Source organism: Haemaphysalis longicornis, unplaced genomic scaffold (assembly GCF_048455015.1).
Source record: "Haemaphysalis longicornis isolate Haplotype H1 unplaced genomic scaffold, Haemaphysalis longicornis Haplotype H1 scaffold_1, whole genome shotgun sequence".
NCBI lineage: Eukaryota > Metazoa > Arthropoda > Arachnida > Ixodida > Ixodidae > Haemaphysalis > Haemaphysalis longicornis.
Genome location: NW_027526203.1, coordinates 474,823,253 through 474,841,110, shown reverse-complemented (window position 1 = coordinate 474,841,110; position 17,858 = coordinate 474,823,253). Strand labels below are relative to the sequence as shown.

Below are 17,858 nucleotides of genomic sequence, written 5' to 3'. Positions count from 1 at the left end.
TATATGCAAGTGGGCCTGCACAGTATGCCTGAAAAGAGGCATCCAGAAGAGCGAGCGCGATAGCTTGAACGATCCACTTTGGCTGCTTTCCTACAACTTGTTAAAATGCCGGGTACTTCGTTCCCTCTTAATTTCAACAAAGCATGCTCACCGCAATGTTTCCTTAATGATTTTCTCTTTGTAGCGGCCATTATTTTTTTTCATTGCAGTCATAAGCTTCTTACAAACCACTCGAGTATGTCACTGCAACGCTACTAACAAGGTCATAGGTGGCCCTTTGTAGCTGGAAAACAACCAAAATAGTGCGACATGTTTTTGATGTAGGTGATAGAGAGCAACGTTGACTTTAATCTGTGAGAGCTTGAAAAAGATTGAAGATGGCCTTTTTTTTTAATTGGCTTTCAAAATATACCAAAATGCATTACCTGGCTGCAGTAGAGTACTTTTTTGAAATATAACCGTTTTGACCACATAAACAAAAATTTGCATGAAGATTAAAAAAAAATAAAGAATAACACTAAAAAATTTGAACCACCTAGCTCTTTAGTTGCAGAGGAAAACGGCCCCACATTTCGGCAATTTTCAAAATATTTTTCAATTTGGGAATTTTTATTTTAAAAATTCTCTCTGCATGCCAAACATGAATACAGTGAATCATTTGAGAGTATGGAAAGTCTTTAGGGCGATAGCTGCAGCATTTTTTGTTTTACAGAGGTAGAAGTTTCAAATTTTCCGCAAGCTGCTCAACGCGCCAGTGACCCGAGCCAGCTTTGGGAATTTTTTGGAGAAAGGGGAAATTTTTTTTCGCCACAAAATAACTACAGGTATGTTTCCCCAGTGCACAAGGAGCTATACATAATGTTGTCATCAAAATCAACGATGCCCACCAAACACGCCTGTCTGATCTCTCGTGAAAACACCCACAGCGGTATGGTAGCGAGGCTATGACCTCCACGCCAGCTTGTGCCGGTATGCGTGCCCGTGCGCCGATCACACCGGCAGGCCAGCGAGCCCTACAGTGAAGCCGACCAATCGCGCGCATGCCATGCGAGCAAGTTTTAAAAGCCAGCATGGACAAAATGAGTACGTGCGCGGATCTGAAAGTACACTGTTGAGGCCACTTGGTATCTTCCATGCATGCTTCTTTCGTGGTTTTCCCACATAGACCGTCTTTCTTCTTTTTTTTTTTTTTGAGTGCTCACAACAGCAAGGAGCCGTGAGAAGTGGTCGTCATATCTGTATGCAGTATCAATGGGGTGGACCTCGGATTTGTATATTTCAGAAAATCCTGCTGTTATAGCCAATACGTCATTACACGTCATTCCCTGTCTAGCACATGCCTGATTTTACCCATTGTTCAAACAAACTGTTGTGCTAGGGTATGTTCAGCTTTGCCAGTTCTGTCATCTGTGTGTGATCTACGCCCTCGCGATCCTTTTATGTTGCCACGAACTAGAACCCGATTTGGTGAACATGTTTGCGACTACATGTTCGCAACCAAACGACTTTTTTTCTACGAGCATTCGGAGGCAAATAAAAAATACCCTGATGATATTTTACTTCTCTCAACGTTAGCGATGTCAGCGCCTTAAATACAAATGCTAAGATAAATTTAAGTCTGACAAAACGGGAGATTTCAGATACTTTTTCAGGCACAGAAAAGAAGCATTCCAGAATACAGATCAAAGATGCCGATACACATACTGAAATATACGTTTTTTCTTATTTCAGCAGCCTCATGTTCTAAAATACATTTTTATGCATTGCAAAACCAATACATGCACAAAACTGAATCATTAATACACATTAACCTTGAAGACATCCCTCCCCCCATGAGAAGAAAACAGCACCAGTTGCACTTAAGCAAAAGCAGCTTCTCGAACAAGCTGTCGTCTCCCAGACGAGGCTCCCGCACGAGAAAAGCCTCTCACTCTGCTGCTGCTGCAGAGGAGCACAGGTTTGTTTTATAACAAACAAACACCGCCTTCATGGCTGGAAAGTCCTGCAGGAAGGCCAAATCCTTCCTCAGGTTTTCGAGGTATCAAAAGACCTCCGCTCAAACATGCGTCTGCTCTGACCGTCCTGATGTCGGGAATTCTTCCTCTTCAAAGTCATAAAAGCCATGGTTTATCGTAGCTGATGACACCTCATCGCTCGAGTCCTTGTGGTGCAATGCGCAAAGTTTCTGGAGCCCGCAAGAGCAAGCTTTTAAAATCTGAAGCTTTTGCAACTTCGTTTGAGGTTCAAAGCATTTTGAACTATGGGTGCCAGCACGATGCAATAAATGTAACGAGATACTCATACATACCAGAGTATTGCGATATATTCAATACGACGTAAAAGTATTGCCCTAATGAGATACAAATATATTTTTCAAATGTATTTCAATACTGAAATACAGATACTCAAAAGTATCTCCGAGATACTATCGTGATGCTGCCCAGCCCTGGTACTATTATATGGGATTACTTTTATGCTGGCAAAAATTGAGTGCAGTTGTTAAGAGTGCTGACACGAAATGTCAAAGCTTAAATAACTATGTCAAAGGCTTCCTTTGTATATGGAGATATCTCCCAACAAGTTTCAACAGTAACCGTTCAGTATAACATATTGTTACGGTGACGCTCAGGCGTTGAGGGGTGAGCTGAGGGTTTATTTAAAAACACCTGGGTGAGGACCGTTGCTGAGCGTCGAGTCCGAGCCCTGGATACGCGAAAAAAAAGCACCTCGTTCTTCTCTTCGTCGTCCCGGCATTTTCGCCGGCGGGATTGGCCTGTGCCACAGTCAATGCCATCTACTGTGCACAACATTCAACAAGTTATGTAGCGTTACATTTCCCCCCTCCGCAGACGAAACCCGCCGGGTGAGTCACTCAGCAGCACGAGGGTGATAAGTCTTTAGCCGGGCGACGTGCACAAGTTGGGTCTTGCTGGACCGGCGACCATGTGTTGTGAGGCGCGAAATGACGTATACGTCACGTCGCTTACACGGTCGAGAATAACGAATGGGCCAGTGTAACGCGACAAAAACTTGCTACACAGTCCACGTTTCCTAAAGGGAGTCCATAACCACACCAAATCACCTTTACAGAATGATACACTGCGGTGGCGAACGTCGTATCTCTGTTTAGACCGGGTCTGTGATGCAAGGGTGCGCAGGCGAGCTAATTGGCGGGACTCTTCGGCCAGGCACAGAGTCTTGGCAACTGAGTCCTCGTCGTGCAACGAGAATGGCAGGATGGTGTCCAGAGGAGTGCGAGGATTGCGTGCGTAGACGAGGTAGAAGGGACTGTAGCCGGTTGTTTCGTGCTTGGCCGTGTTGTACGCGTAAGTTATGAAAGGCAATATTTCATCCCAGTTTTTGTGGTCTGAGGCCACGTACATTGAAATCATGTTGAGAAGTGTTCGATTTGTGCGTTCAACAAGTCCGTTGGTCTGCGGATGATACGGTGTAGCATGGCGAAACTGTGAGGTGCAAAGGCGAAGTAGCTCCTCTACAACATCCGCAATAAATTGGCGGCCACGATCACTTATAAGCACGCGCGGAGCGCCATGCCTCAGAATCATAAAATTTAGCAGGAACATAGAAACCGAGGCTGCTGAAGCTGTTGGTACAGCCGCAGTTTCTGCGTAACGCGTCAGGTGGTCCACGCAGACGATAACCCAGCGGTTTCCAGCTGGCGTCCGTGGAAGTGGGCCAACGAAATCAATCCCGACTTTCTCAAATGGAGCAGTGGGTGGATTCACAGGATGGAGGAGGCCGGGCGGTGTGGTTGCAGGACGCTTGTAGCGCTGACACTCCACACAACTGGCGACGTATTTTTCAGTCGTGCGCCGCATGTTGGGCCAGTAAAAGCGTTCTTGTACGCGGTTTAATGTGCGAGCAAAGCCAAGGTGCCCAGACGTCATGTCATCATGCATAGCACGAAGCACGCAAGGGCGCAGCCGCTCGGGTACAATGAGAAGGAACCGCGCTCCAGTCGCATTGTAGTTTGCTTTGTAGAGCAGACCATCCCGAATAGAAAAGCGGTTGGGAGGGGTGGAGTCGCGAGCAGTGGCGAAGAAGGACGCTAGCTTGGGGTCACCTTCCTGTTCTCGCCGGAAGGTTTCTATGTCAGGGAATGTCTCAACGACTGCTGCAAGATAGTCGTCGAAATTGTCAGCTTCGCAGGCGGTAGATGAAACTGGGAGCCGGGAAAGGCAGTCAGCGTCGGTGTGTCGGCGGCCGCTTTTGTAGGAAACAACGAAATCATATTCTTGGAGTCTGAGGGCCCAGCGGGCGAGCCGCCCAGATGGATCACGTAGTCCAACGAGCCAACATAAGGAGTGGTGGTCCGTAACAATTGTAAAAGGCCGTCCATAGATGTAAGGGCGAAACTTATGCACAGCAAAGATGACAGCCAAACATTCTTGCTCAGTCATTGTATAATTTTTCTCAGGTTTGCTGAGCGTGCGGCTGGTGTAGGCAATCACATGCTCAGTGCCGCGAAGTCTCTGCACAAGGACTGCTCCGATTCCGATCCCGCTGGCGTCCGTATGCACTTCTGTAGGAGCAGCCGGATCGAAATGGCGTAGTATTGGCCCCGACGTGAGAAGAAATTTCAGTTGAGAAAAGGAGGCTTCGCACTCAGATGTCCAGTAGAAAGGAGCATTTTTGCGTAACAGAGAAGACAGAGGAGAAGCGAGCTCTGCAAAGTTTGGTACAAACCGACGAAAGCAGGAGCATAGCTCCAGGAAACTTCGTAGGTCGTGCATAGACTTTGGCTGCTTAAACTGACTCACGGCTTCAATCTTTTGTGGATCAGGTCTAACGCCATCTTTGTCGACTAGATGCCCCAACACTAAGGTGTGGCGCTCGCCGAAGCGGCATTTTTTTTAATTTAGCACAAGGCCGGCTTTTTCTAGGCAGTTCAGGACCATGTCAAGGCGGGTGTTGTGCTCTTCAAAAGTGCGTCCAAAAATTACTACGTCGTCGAGGTAGCACAGACAAATCTCCCACTTTAAACCACGCAAAATTGTGTCCATGAACCTTTCAAATGTAGCTGGGGCGTTACAAAGGCCAAACGGCATGACGTTAAATTCAAATAGCCCGTCAGGAGTCACAAAAGCCGTCTTCTCTTTGTGGGCCGGATACATCGGAATTTGCCAGTAACCAGATCTTAAGCCAACTGACGAAAAGTAGGAGGCGGAGTGCAGACAGTCAATAACATCATCTATGCGAGGAAGAGGGTACACGTCCTTCTTTGTAATCGCGTTCAGGCGTCTGTAGTCAACACAGAATTGCCAGGAACCATCCTTCTTCTTCACCAGGATTACCGGCGCTGCCCAAGGGCTAGCTGATTCCTGTACCACTCCCTTCTGTAGCATCTCGTTGACCTGGTCTGCGATGACCTTCCTCTCGCCAGGAGAAACCCGATACGGTTTTTGCCGGAGCGGGCGGGCGGTTCCGGTGTCTATGCTGTGGCGCGTGCGAGAAGGCGGGATTTCGGTCTTGTTGCCGGGGTTGGTGGAAAAGTCAAATACTGTCGCATGCCTTGAAAGGACATGGGCTAACGCCTCCCTCTCGGCAGAAGAAAGACCTTTGTTTATCATCTTCAAAAGCTGTTCGTCACGCGTAGCGCAGTCACCCTCGAAATCGCAAGTTTCGTCACTCACTGTTGCCAGGGGTACTCTGGTATCCTTTTCAAATAGTGCAAGCTTCATCCCTAGCGGCAGAACGGTACTAGCGGCTGAGCAGTTAACTGCGCATATGGAACTGCGCCCACCGTGTACGGAAATGAAACAGTGCGGCAACAAAACATCCTTCTTGACGCAGTTCGGCAGAATGGGCTCAACAATTGCACAAAAGGAAGGCTCCACAGCACCGCAGACCATGACAGGTATAAAGGACGCCGATCGGGGAGGTAGAACCATGTCTTGCGAAACAACCAAAGCGTGTTCGCTCGAACGTGAAGATTCTTCGGCAAGTGCAGAGTAAAGAACACTGCTTACACAGAGTTCGCCAGTCGCACAATCTAACTTAGCACCACATTCTTGCAAGAAGTCAATACCGAGAATAACTTCGTGTGTAGACTTCTGAAGTACCGCAAATTCTGCTTTGAAGCTTTTGCCCCCTAGTGACACATCCACTGTACAAGTACCAAGGGGCCACAACGGTTCACCACCAACGCCTCGAAATGTGGCACTGCGATCCCAGCTGAACATTACTTTAGTCCCAAGGCTGTCTTTAAATGCCTTACTCATCACAGAAACTGTTGCCCCAGTGTCAACCAAAGCCATCGTGGGCACACCATCAATTAAAACTTCAATCTTATTTTTGACCATGTAAACGGGCAGAGGTATATTTCGTAAAGGCTGTCCGGCGACCTCACCTCCATCGGCCGCGCCGGCTAGTTTCCCGGCGGTGGCGACATTGGACGGCGCCGAGGTGATGGAGACTGGCGCTGGCGTAGAGGCGGTGGAGTTAAACTTCTGTCCGAAGCGGGGGAGCCATTGCGTGGACCGGTCGGCTGGTCGTTATGTGTTGACGACAGTGGTGGATACCATCGAGTGCCAGGGTTGAGGTTATTGGGCCGAGGAAACGTGAACGTGGGATCGTCGTTGGGTCCTTGGCGCCGACGGCGACAAAACCGCGAAATGTGGCCGACTAGTCCACATCGATAGCAGGTGGGTGGTTCGCGACAAGGATACTGCTGACCAGGCGATAATTGCCTTCTTGGAAAACTCGAGCGATGGTGCTCTTCCGGGTAGTAGACGTGCTGTGTACGATGGGAACCACGATGAAAATCTTCCCGTGGCTGGTAGTTGGGCACCATAGTGTACACGCCCCTTCGCTGGTAGTCGTCCACGTCAGCAACGTTGACCGACGGCCGTGAGGAGCCAAAATGTGTTGTTGAATGGCAACAAGTAGGTGACGCATCGCGGAGGAAGCTTCCGTCGCGAGAGGGTGTCCAGCAACGAGTTACGTCTCCATGCCGCAGGAGCTCCTCGCGAACGATTTGTCGGATAGTCGCAGAGAGGTCGGCAGACGAGCTGACGTCCACGCTGGCCACCGTTGTGACGTTGGCCAGTCGGCCAAACTTGGGCGTAATTCAACGCGCCTTCATAGTTTCAAACGTACGGCAGTGGCGAATCACATCGGTGACCGTATTCAAGTTGTCCTTGCCGATAAGGAAATTATATACGTCTTCCGCGATCCCCTTGAGGACATGCCCAACTCTGTCATCTTCTGGCATGCTGGCGTCAACGATCCGGCACAGCTTGAGGATTTCCTCAATGTAAGTTGTACATGTTTCCCCGGGCACTTGCGCTCTCTGGAGAAGCGTCTGCTCGGTCCTCCTCTTCTTCGCTATCGAGTCACCAAATCCCTTCCTAATTTCTTCAACAAACCGTTCCCATGTGGTCAACGCTGCCTCGTGGTTTTCAAACCACGTCAGTGCTGTCTCGTCCAAGTAGATTTCGACGTTCGCGCGTCGGGCCACAGCGTCCTAGCGGTTATATTTACTCACTCTTTCATAATGAGCGAGCCATTCATCCACGTCTTCTCCGGCCTTCCCTGAAAATGACCGGGGTTCCCGATGGGGCTGCCAGCTGCCCGTCGGTGGTGTCTGGGAACTGCCTGCAGGCGGAGCCATCGTTTCTTGGATGGGCGGGAGACCAGCAACGCGACGGCTTCGGCGCAGATCCAGGGACTCTGTTGTCCGCGGCGTCGTACCCCGCACCTCTCACCAAAAACTGTTACGGTGACGCTCAGGCGTTGAGGGGTGAGCTGAGGGTTTATTTAAAAACACCTGGGTGAGGACCGTTGCTGAGCGTCGAGTCCGAGCCCTGGATACGCGAAAAAAAAACACCTCGTTCTTCTCTTCGTCGTCCCGGCATTTTCGCCGGCGGGATTGGCCTGTGCCATAGTCAATGCCATCTACTGTGCACAACATTCAACAAGTTATGTAGCGTTACAATATTTTAAATCCATTCTAATCTTTGCACACTTAAGAAAGCCCAGAGTGGAACCCCTTTTGCAATCGGCCACAGCATAAGGCCATCTGTTCCCCCTGGCCCCAAACTCCCAATATAAGGGGCCCCCGTGACGTGGCCAACGCGCTGGCTGCAGTTGGCGCGTGCTGCTCCAGCGTGTGTAACACGGTTTTGGGACGGACGTCAAGCTGCCCGGGCACGTGAAGGTGGTGGAGACCCCGGCCGGTCTGGGCATGCACGCCCACAATGGAAGTGGTGCGACGAGAACGGTGACGTCACGAGCACCGTACTGCCATGGCGGCCGCCTTGGTGTTTGTTTTGTCAAAATCGAAACGGACACAAATAAATGAGCCTGTAAATAATAATTTATGCTGTGACCGACCATCTAATCTGTCATTTTATGATTACTGGGCTGGTAGGCACCCATAACAGAAAAATAAATCAATAAAAAAATAAATAAACGTACCACGAAAATTTCGTTATAGTAGTACTCCTTAAGTGCCCTGAAAGAGGTTTTGCCGACGCATGGGTGTTCACATTTTCAAATAATCCAATGTTCTAGTAATCACCTCCTTCAAGAATTTTGTTAAAGCGGTGAGTATTAGTAAAGATAATGCAAATCGAAACATGGCATTTTCGCCTGCGCCGCGATTCTCCCTCATTTCGTCCGAGCACGACTGCTCGTGGTGCCTCGCTTCTCGGTGACGCCCGCAAGAACGTCCGGCAGCGCGCGTCGTCTGCCGCTGCGATATCCTGCGCCACAGCATCGCTTTGGGACGAGGTCATCTGACTTTCTGCGTTCCATTTGGGCCATTTTTTTTATCATTTTGCTTATGAATTCTACACTCCACTCACAGCTGGAAAAGCTGACTGAAGGAATGGGGCGGGACTGCTTCCACTCCACGCTGAAAGATCACGCTTATACTGAGCTTGTATTTTCTACAAGCACACACAAATATGCAGCTTGCAACTCCGGGAAACAAATTGCGCCAAAGCGAATGGCCAAAGTTCCGTATCCGTAACCCGAAATACGGATCGCATTACCGCTCGTGTTGAGTTGTATAAACTTTGTGGACCTTACTATGCTTATTATACTCTAGGGACTAACAGAACAGAGCCGCATTCATTACGGTACGAATGCTGTGTGGGCACAGTTTCTGCTTCACGATCAATTACCGACGACCGTTCGGTCAATCGGTATTGTCGGCGTCTTTGGTCAGCGAGCCAGTCGCACCACGTGGACTTTCGATCAGCCAATGTGTTCATGTCGCCGTCGCCGTCGTGTGACAATGCAGTCAGCCAACTAGGAAGTCGGCGTCGCTGTCGTGTCGTCGTGTCGGCCGAGCCAACATGGCTTAACTGGAAGCGTGGTGCAGTGGAACCCCGCTAACATGTCCCCCGGACTTACAAAGACCCGCTTCTGACGATGGATCACCGCAGTCCCGGTAAACACCCCATGGAAACAATGCATTAAAACAGGTGCACGTGGTCTGCTTCATACGAAGGACCCTGGCAGGGATAAACCAGCGTTTTTCCCATATTTTACATGGCTTCCCCGCCTCGTCTCAATCTTTCTTTACTCTTAAGCCCATTTGATGCTGCTTGATACGCAAAGGTCCAGAGGCGGGCCAGACCACTTGCAGAACAGACGCAAGCAAAAGGCGGGTAGACACGAGTGGCAGTTGACCGTCGGCGGCCCTACGCAGTAACAGCACGCCAACGTGTCAACTGCGAGAAGGTAAAGTTCTGGCGGAACGGGAATTGGAAGCTCCCACTGAGCTGCCGACGAACGTGAAAACCCATACGACGAAACCCCACGGCAATGACTGCTGCCGAAGTTGCCACGACTGTTGCCAAGTCATGGCTGTTGCCGAAGCTAAGTTCTGGAACGAATAGGTTCTAGCACGGCATGTTCCAGCTTGCTCTGCAATCGACGGCCATCCGGTGAAATCCTCCTTTGCTGCCCTCTCTACAGCACAGCATACATCGTCTTCTGTACTGTGGAGGGTGTCTTGTGCATTTAGGTGCCGCGCGCAACACGTGGAACGCATGCTGACCATGGGGAATGCTGCTTATAAATAGACGCTCAGCTCCAATTTTGCTGCATTGCAAATTGCCACCTAGCATGCACATACGACAGCAATTTACTCTCCCGCTGCAGGCAGGCATTCATCACGACAGCTGAGGGGCCAGGAGGGCACGCTTGCCTGTCCTCGAGCAGGCGGCAGAGGCAGGCAACAGTGCGGTGGCCCAGGTGGGTGCCGAGCAGGTTGCGCATGAGGCGCCAGCTGGGCTCCGAGAGGGGTGCCACCACCACCGTGCGGCACGCCATGGGTACCAAGTGCCCCAGCAGCTCAGCACCCGCCAGCCCAAAGCCCACCACGCTGTCAAGCAGGTCCAGGCCCAGCTGCGGTGCAAGGGCCACCGATTGCCTCCACTGCCAACAAGTCCCATTTTCCAAACACACGTGGCAAAGTGATTTCAGCCAACCTACTGCACTAGTAGTGCCCCTTTACTAAACATTGGGTTTAGGGCAGGGGAGTGGCAGAGGGCCAAAGGGATCCCCGTGACTCTACTGCATTATGAGCTCTGATCACTCCCCCCTTAGTAACCATCTCTGCCTGGGAAAGCATGCGAGTGGCGAGCTAAAAAATATACAGTACATTGTACGCTTGTTACAGCGGATGCGGCAACAATGGGCTTCCAGTTACGACAGACCATTTTTGTTGGTTTGTTTGGTCCCCAAGCATTTCAACTGTAACCCACTCCGCTCACAACGGACCCGGCTATAGTAGACTATCAGCTACAACAGACTAAATTTTGGTTGAAAATTGTTTTCACTGAATGTTAATAGCATACTTCCGCAGTGCCGGCACCCGATATGCTTTTCCTTTGTTTATTTTGGTGAGAAAACTACCATGTCTGGTGGCAACATTGTTGGCATAGAACAGGTCGTTGGTGCAGCCAAGCCAGTGCCAGTGTCTTTTTTTTGCGACCACCAGCGGGGTAGTTGATTTCACTGTCGGATAAGCCAGAGTCCTTCAATGCTTTTCTGGTCATTAAACTCCGCCGTCACGCTAAGGGAGGGCTTCATGAGCTACCTAAAGAGACCGCGCCGTGCCACTGGCGTTGGTCGAAGGGCAGCCGTTCGGAGGGAAGTACAGCGCAGAGCGGACGCTCCCTGCGGTATTAGCAGGGCTCATTCGCTTCACCTGTCGTGTACCGGTGAAATGGACCAATTATTTTATGAGCGCTGAAAAGTGTTCTGCAAATGGTCACGCAGTTAACTTGCCGAGTTCCTGGCTGACACAGAGGAAATGACGAGAAAGTGTCACTACTTTGCTTTCCTTCTGAAGCCGAGCTGTGCACAAGATGGGAACGTGCCATTCCAACGAAAGAAGGTATGTGCAACAGTGGTCACTTTACGCTCCTATACCATTCCTATAATGCATACTTGGGATCAGGCTTCTCCAGAGAGAGAACCGAGAGGTGGACATATTGAGAACGTGGCGGGGGGGATTTAAGAAGTTCAAATTTTCATCACAGAAATTGAACACCTCTGGTCAAATACTGAATATTGTAGTGCAGCAGCACGGTGAAAAAATAAGAAAGGGGGCATCGACTCAAAGATTTGCATGCAGCTGGCAATCTGAGACTTGAGAGCCACTTGCTCAGACTCCTTTTCACGTAACCAGTTTGAGGGAGGTGCGGCCTGCTGCCACTGGCACTGCTTTCGCACAGTGGCCGTTTCTAGATCGTCAGACCCACAATTTCAGATGGGTTCGTCAGTGGGCGGTGAAGCAGAGGAGTGGGCGGAATTTCCACCACCGCCCACCGTGGGGGAGAACCCTGCTCGGGATAGAGTGGGAATCTTTTTCCGGATTAAGAGGGACCGCTGTAACGGGCGTCGACTGCAGCAGCCGATGTGTTGCATCCCATGCACCCAGAGTGTGGACAACGCGAGATGAGCCGTGACTGCCCACGTGAGCAGGCAAGCCCCACAGCTCCGAGTCTACAACGCCCGAGCCCTTCTGTGTGCTAGACTGCAAAGCCCACCTGGACGTCCTGCTCCGAGTTGGTGCGGCAGCAGAGGATGCACGTGTTCCTGCGTGGAGGAGGACGTCACGGGCAGGAAGGGAGGGGGGGAGGCGGGAGCACCCACTGAACAAATCCCATGACGGTGGCCCGGTCCAGGAAGGACGCGTTGAAGCGCACCAGGTTCTTCAGCAGGGGCAGCAGCTCGTGCGCAAAGCCACCGCTCAGCAGCTCGGGCATCCACTTGACCAGGAACGGCCCTGCACACACAGGCCACACGCAGGCTGGGCTTCTCGGGAACACTGCGGCCCCCGGCTTTGCCTTGGCAGTGCTGTTGTAACTCCTTCTCTGAAGCAGCATGGTGGCAGGCACATCAGTTTCTCTGAGCATGGCAGGACCAAGTCTGCCGAAGCAGCAGAGCTGCAGCCCTCTGCATTCTTCAGTCTGGGTTCCTGCTACTGTGAACACTGGACTCGAGCTCTGGACGCAACTATCTGCAGCCCACGTCAACAATACATTGCTGGCGACTCCCATTGCCTCAACCTGTGTGCCAAACACCTGCAAAAGCTTCACTTCTTTGAAAGAGGCCTCACAAGCTTTGTGGCTACGGATTGCTTGTTCATCCTTGTTAGCTGTATTCAGTGTTCTGTATCCTTAGTGCCATACTACCTACAGCCTGTTGCACATTTTTTCACAAATATCTGCTTTCTGCTTCACGTTGCACCTGCACTCGTCTCTGCATTTGCCTAGTTGTGCTCACACAGATTGTTTTGTTGTTTGATTCAGAGCTCCATATCATTCTCCATGCTTCTGTCAGTGAAGGCTGGGTATCAAACCGCCATAGCTTCTATTGCCAACGGCAATGCTGAAGGTTCCCTCCTCCGACCAGTAAATGGTGTGCAGGCTCAGACTCTGCCGCCTTTGCAATCCCCCAGGAAACACCGAGCACAGTTGTGGCGGTCTCACCTGCCTGCTCCTCGAAGAGGGTCAGGCATTTGCCGTTGTCCGTCAGTGCCTGCACCAGCTCCAGCCTGCACACAGCACAACAGCCGCGTCAGCCAGCACCGGCCAATGGCCCTTCATCGTGGACAACTGCGGAAGGGGATGCCACACAGAGGCCCGAGCGCCACCAGGGCGCAGGTTCAAAGTGGGGCGCCGCTTCAGCAAGAGCCAGAGCGCTGCTGGGCACTGGCTGTGGGTGTCGGACACATGCACAGTCAGGGACAAATGGAATGCAAACGAACCAGAACAGGCAACACTGAAACGAATGCTGTCAGCAGAGGTCCAATAAGGGCACGCCAGCGGTACATTTGGAAAGCCACATTTCCAAACTCTATCACTGCACCTACGTGATGCGTCAAGGAATCGCGCTACTTGTGCGTTCCGGTTCACACTTTTTTGTTCGCATTTCATTTGTCTATGACTGTACAGTAGTGGTGCTGGTGTAGGCATGGATGAAACAGGATTATAACTTGATCATGCAGGAACACTCCGCGTGAAACCAGGGTTAAATGTGAACATCTGGCATTGTTTCATGTTAAATGCAGTGCTGTTTCATGTTTTCTAACTTACACCCTCATTTAGCTTCTCATAGCAGTCTAGCTATGAGCAATGTGTGCTGCATATATTAATCTGGAATGAATTGTGTGCCACGTGAATGCCTCTGGCACGAACCAGGAATCCCCAAGGGGCAGCACCCCACTCGCTCATGCTCATGTCAGGCCTGAGAGTGCTCTGTTGGCAATGCTGCTCAGCAGCTGAAATGCGCTAAAAGCAAGAAAGGAAACAAACTCGGACAAAGCCCCCGTATCTGCCCCCGTGTGGCCCAGTCCCCACAAAGGAGTTCCACCACTGGCTGGCGCGTGCACACGGGCGAGCACCACAGGCCCAGGGACGGACAAACCCTTCCAAGCACGGTTCCTCCGAGGGCTTGCCATATGCACTCATCTGTGCGTCATAGATGAGCCCTTTGCAGCGCCTAGACACATGCATCTTTGGCCCATAGACCTATTTTACAGCCCAATGCCACACACTGGCATTGTGCAGATAAAATAAGAAAAATGTACACAAAGATCCCCACCTACAAAACTACACCTGGGCAGGGCATAGTAGAGGGCCACAGATTGCCTTGGGAACACGGTCATTTGCCTCTATCACCTCCGCCAGAAGAATGGCTGACACAATCGGGATCAAACCTGCATCCTTGGGCTTACCAGCATGCTCAACCACCCAGCCACTAGGACAGCTGCCCAGTTTGCATCCTTTATGGGCAACCATCAACTCTTTCGCTACCGCGCCTATCAATTTGATCGATACTTTGGGAGCGCCTTTTCATAGCGTTCCAGGCGTTTCTCGGACAAGTAAAGCTGTTCGGAGTTGGATCAGAAAATGGCCTTTCAAAATCAGTTTTGTTTTCATTTTTGCAACAGAAACGCGATTTTTGACACGCTTTTGAATCACCTGGGTGTGGAAAAGGGGCGTGGTAATAGCGCGTCACTGCTACCAACGAAAAAAGCGTGCCACTCGTAATTACGCTGCACCAGCGTTTGTTTTTTGCTATCAAGGCGTGAATGGTGAACCAGCAAACGATTTTCAATCGTCAGGTTCGCGCTCTGACAGTAATAATCCCAGAAATTGGCTGAAAATGTCAAGCAGTGCCTGGTTGCAAAGCTACTTTATGATTTTAGGCAGTTGTATTGCTTTTGCGCACGTTGTTCCAAGTTCTGTGGTAGTTCTACTTACCCCAGGACCATTCGCAAACAGTTTACAACAGTTTCCGTTTCGTTTCTGCATCGCGAAATTCATATTTAGCGCTACTACGCAGTTACCCAACTTCAAGGCTACCTGCTATGGCGCCTGGAGCGTCCGCGACTGATCCTCGAACAAAGCACGCCGCTCCTGATTTCACCCACCCTAACCCGATTTCTGCGATAAGAACTTCAGATGCAAGTCGAAAGATCACACCCAGTCGCCAGATATCTGTTCCGCCGAGGACAGCGCTTCAAACCGGCCTTACACTGCCAGCTGTTCGCCTTCCAGTTTCGTTTCCATGCGAGGGTATATCCGGGTGTCTAATGTTGCTGCTTAGTTGAACTGTCTATTCGGACGGAGTCTCTGATAACTTTTTGTACCATTTCATTTGAAAAATGTTAGGTGGCGCTGCAATAGAGGAGGCTCGTTGTGCTGATCTTTTTCATCGCGCAACTGCTACTCGGCCAAAGACCGCAGGGCACGATTCTAGCTCATCGTACCTCATTTTTGCGAGCAAGGCTACAATTGCGAGTAAAAAGATGATAATAAAGCTCAGCTTTATGTTTTGAGAGATAACTGACCGTGAACGACAACAAACATCATCCACGGCGTTCCATTTTCAACTTCGTGCATGTTTTTTTCCGCATCGCGTGCTTGTCCCAAATATTGTGCTCGCTGTAAATGCAAAGTCAGTCATTGACAAGACATTTTTACGTTATGTGGGGGCAAATTGGTGCCTCGGATGATGTCAAACCACCAGATTTATTCCAGGGAACCACCCGAAATTGCACATTTTGAATTGGAGGTTGGGCTTCACCGCATGACACGAGCACCGTGCGTGCTAACATTTTTTTTTTATATCTGACACAGTTCTGCGCAAGTTGACATTTTTTCTAGGGCGTGTTTTTGAAATGTTTCCCTACAATATGTATATTCTAATTTTTTTCTACTACCGTTGGTTTGATATACACAACTCCTTTTTCTAATCATTTTTTTCGACAACTTGAAAAAATTTTGATTTTGATTTTTTTTTTTCACAACTATGATATATAATAACTTTTAAAAACTGGTGTTATTGGAAAGGTCGTTAAATATTCTGCATTTTGTATTCCTGCAATTAGTGCCTAACCAATTTTTTTAGCAGGAAAAAAATGTTTTCTTGGACCCCTAAAAATTGGTATTTTCTGGCGGTAGCGAAAGAGTTAAAGGGATACTGAGAGATGAACAACGTTGACCCTTTTTCGTTCCTCTCGTGGCTTTTGTTCACTCAGGAATGAATCGTATAAAGTGGCCACTTTCGGTTTCCTCCCTCTTTTTTTTGTGATGCTAAACGGGACATCCCAAAGTGTGCAGAGTGAGCTGCAGCCAGATTCTTGACTTTGCCTGGCTGCTGCCACACCAAGAGGGTGCCAAAAAGACCCCCCGTTATTAGCTCTCTATGATGTGACTGAAGGCTGATTAAAACCGGCCTTTGAAAAGACAGCATCGCTCGGGTAAAGTGAGAAACCCCCGACCAAGCTGCAATCAGGACTCGCTGCTCCCATGGGGTGCCCCCCACGGAAGGTGTGGAGAACAGCCGCAAAAATCTCTGGCTCTGGCCACCCACTGTTGCATACATTTGAAACAGCTGGCCGGCCAACCAAAACGTCATATTAAACGTTATGCTTTTCTTAGTGCCTCCAATGTAATATATCAAATATAATTCAGCTGCATAGCACACAGATATAAGTACAGGAGACAATTTCTTGGACACCAGCAAAGAAATGAGACACACCTGGAAAACGAAAGGCTTTCAACGTTTCGGCCGAGGGACTGGCCTTCTTCAGAATTCCTCAGACTGGCCTCTGTCGGATCCTTGGGAAGGCCCATCCCTTGGCTGAAACGTTGAAAGCCTTTCGTTTTCTAGGTGCGTCTTTCATTTTCCCTATATAAGGTGCGCTCTCGCATTCACCAGCATAGGCCCTTTTTTTTTTACCGTGCTTGCGCTTCAAGGTGAAACATTCCCCTGAAATCAAAACGGAAACAAAGCCTACCACTGTAATAGCGAGGCAGCCCTTTTATAACGCTCCCCAGCTGAAGTTTGAAGAGCATGCACTAGGCAGAAGTTGCCAGATATGTTTGTTCAATGCCTTGATGCCCCCACCTCACTCCTAGGCAAGCTTCACCAATCCCTTTTCATCACCACTCCAGGCTTGAGTGAAAAAGTGCACAGAGTGGCCTCATCCGGTCCCACTCCACTTGGGGCAAGTGTGTATTTGTATTCAAGCAGTCACATGCCATTGAACTCGTGCAGCAGGCACACCGGCCAACCTGATGCTTGTGGGCGCAGGGCTCCCCGATAGCCACAACTGTGGAACCGCCGGGATTGGGCCCCGCACTCGAAGGACCACTGTAGGGACTCGTTTCATAAGCAAAGCCTCATGCTGGATCAAACCTTTGCGCATAGAAGCATAAGAGGCTGGGCAATCGGGTGGGGTAGGGCTGTTACTGATAGAACGCCACATGCAAGAGGACGCCAACACGCGAGGCCAAGGGGCACATGTCTGTGAGATGCTGACCTTGTGTCATTTTTTTACACGCGCTCCTCGCTGCAGAACAGCATATAATAACAACACAAACACGGTTCATCCCCGACCTCACAAGCCTACTGGCGAGTGCCAAAAAACCTTCTGTTCGTCAGGATTGACGAGAAAGCACCTTCAAGCTCTTGGTTTTTAAAACTCTCATATTAATGGCCCAGCCAAATAGCCAGCAACACATGCTCTTCTTTTCTTACTGATATGGTCAGCTCTTGCAGCTTACCACTGGAATCAAGTTAGACAACTGGGCTGTCCAGCAAAAATAATAAAAGCACTTTACCAGCATTACCCTAGGGCAGGTGGCTATTAAGTTGACACTTTAGGGGATTTAGAGCTAACGCAAACATCAGATTATAGCCAGAAAGCGGCCTGCTGGTACGAAGCACTGTTTCAATGCACCGGGCAATTCCCCTGCAGTGCAGGAAGGAGGCAGCGGTCACCTGAGGGCCAGGTCTTCAGGCTGCCGCAGGTCGAGCACCAGGTTGAAGCAGTGTGCCCGGGTGATGTCCAGGGGGTCGCG

The 17,858-nt window shown here is 50.0% G+C and overlaps 1 protein-coding gene across 3 annotated transcripts in view; it reads right to left on the bottom strand.

Annotated features, from left to right (window-relative positions):
- Gig (TSC complex subunit tuberin) overlaps positions 1–17,858 on the bottom strand; it is a 99,514-nt gene that overhangs the window by 69,791 nt on the left and 11,865 nt on the right. For all 3 annotated transcript variants that reach the window (XM_077688227.1, XM_077688228.1, XM_077688229.1), the window contains 5 exons: positions 17,779–17,858; positions 12,975–13,039; positions 12,136–12,268; positions 12,030–12,078; positions 10,181–10,380 (listed from right to left, as the gene is read on the bottom strand). In XM_077688227.1, coding sequence (XP_077544353.1) covers positions 10,181–10,380; positions 12,030–12,078; positions 12,136–12,268; positions 12,975–13,039; positions 17,779–17,858 — 527 coding nt within the window. The remainder of the gene's footprint in view (positions 1–10,180; positions 10,381–12,029; positions 12,079–12,135; positions 12,269–12,974; positions 13,040–17,778) is intronic.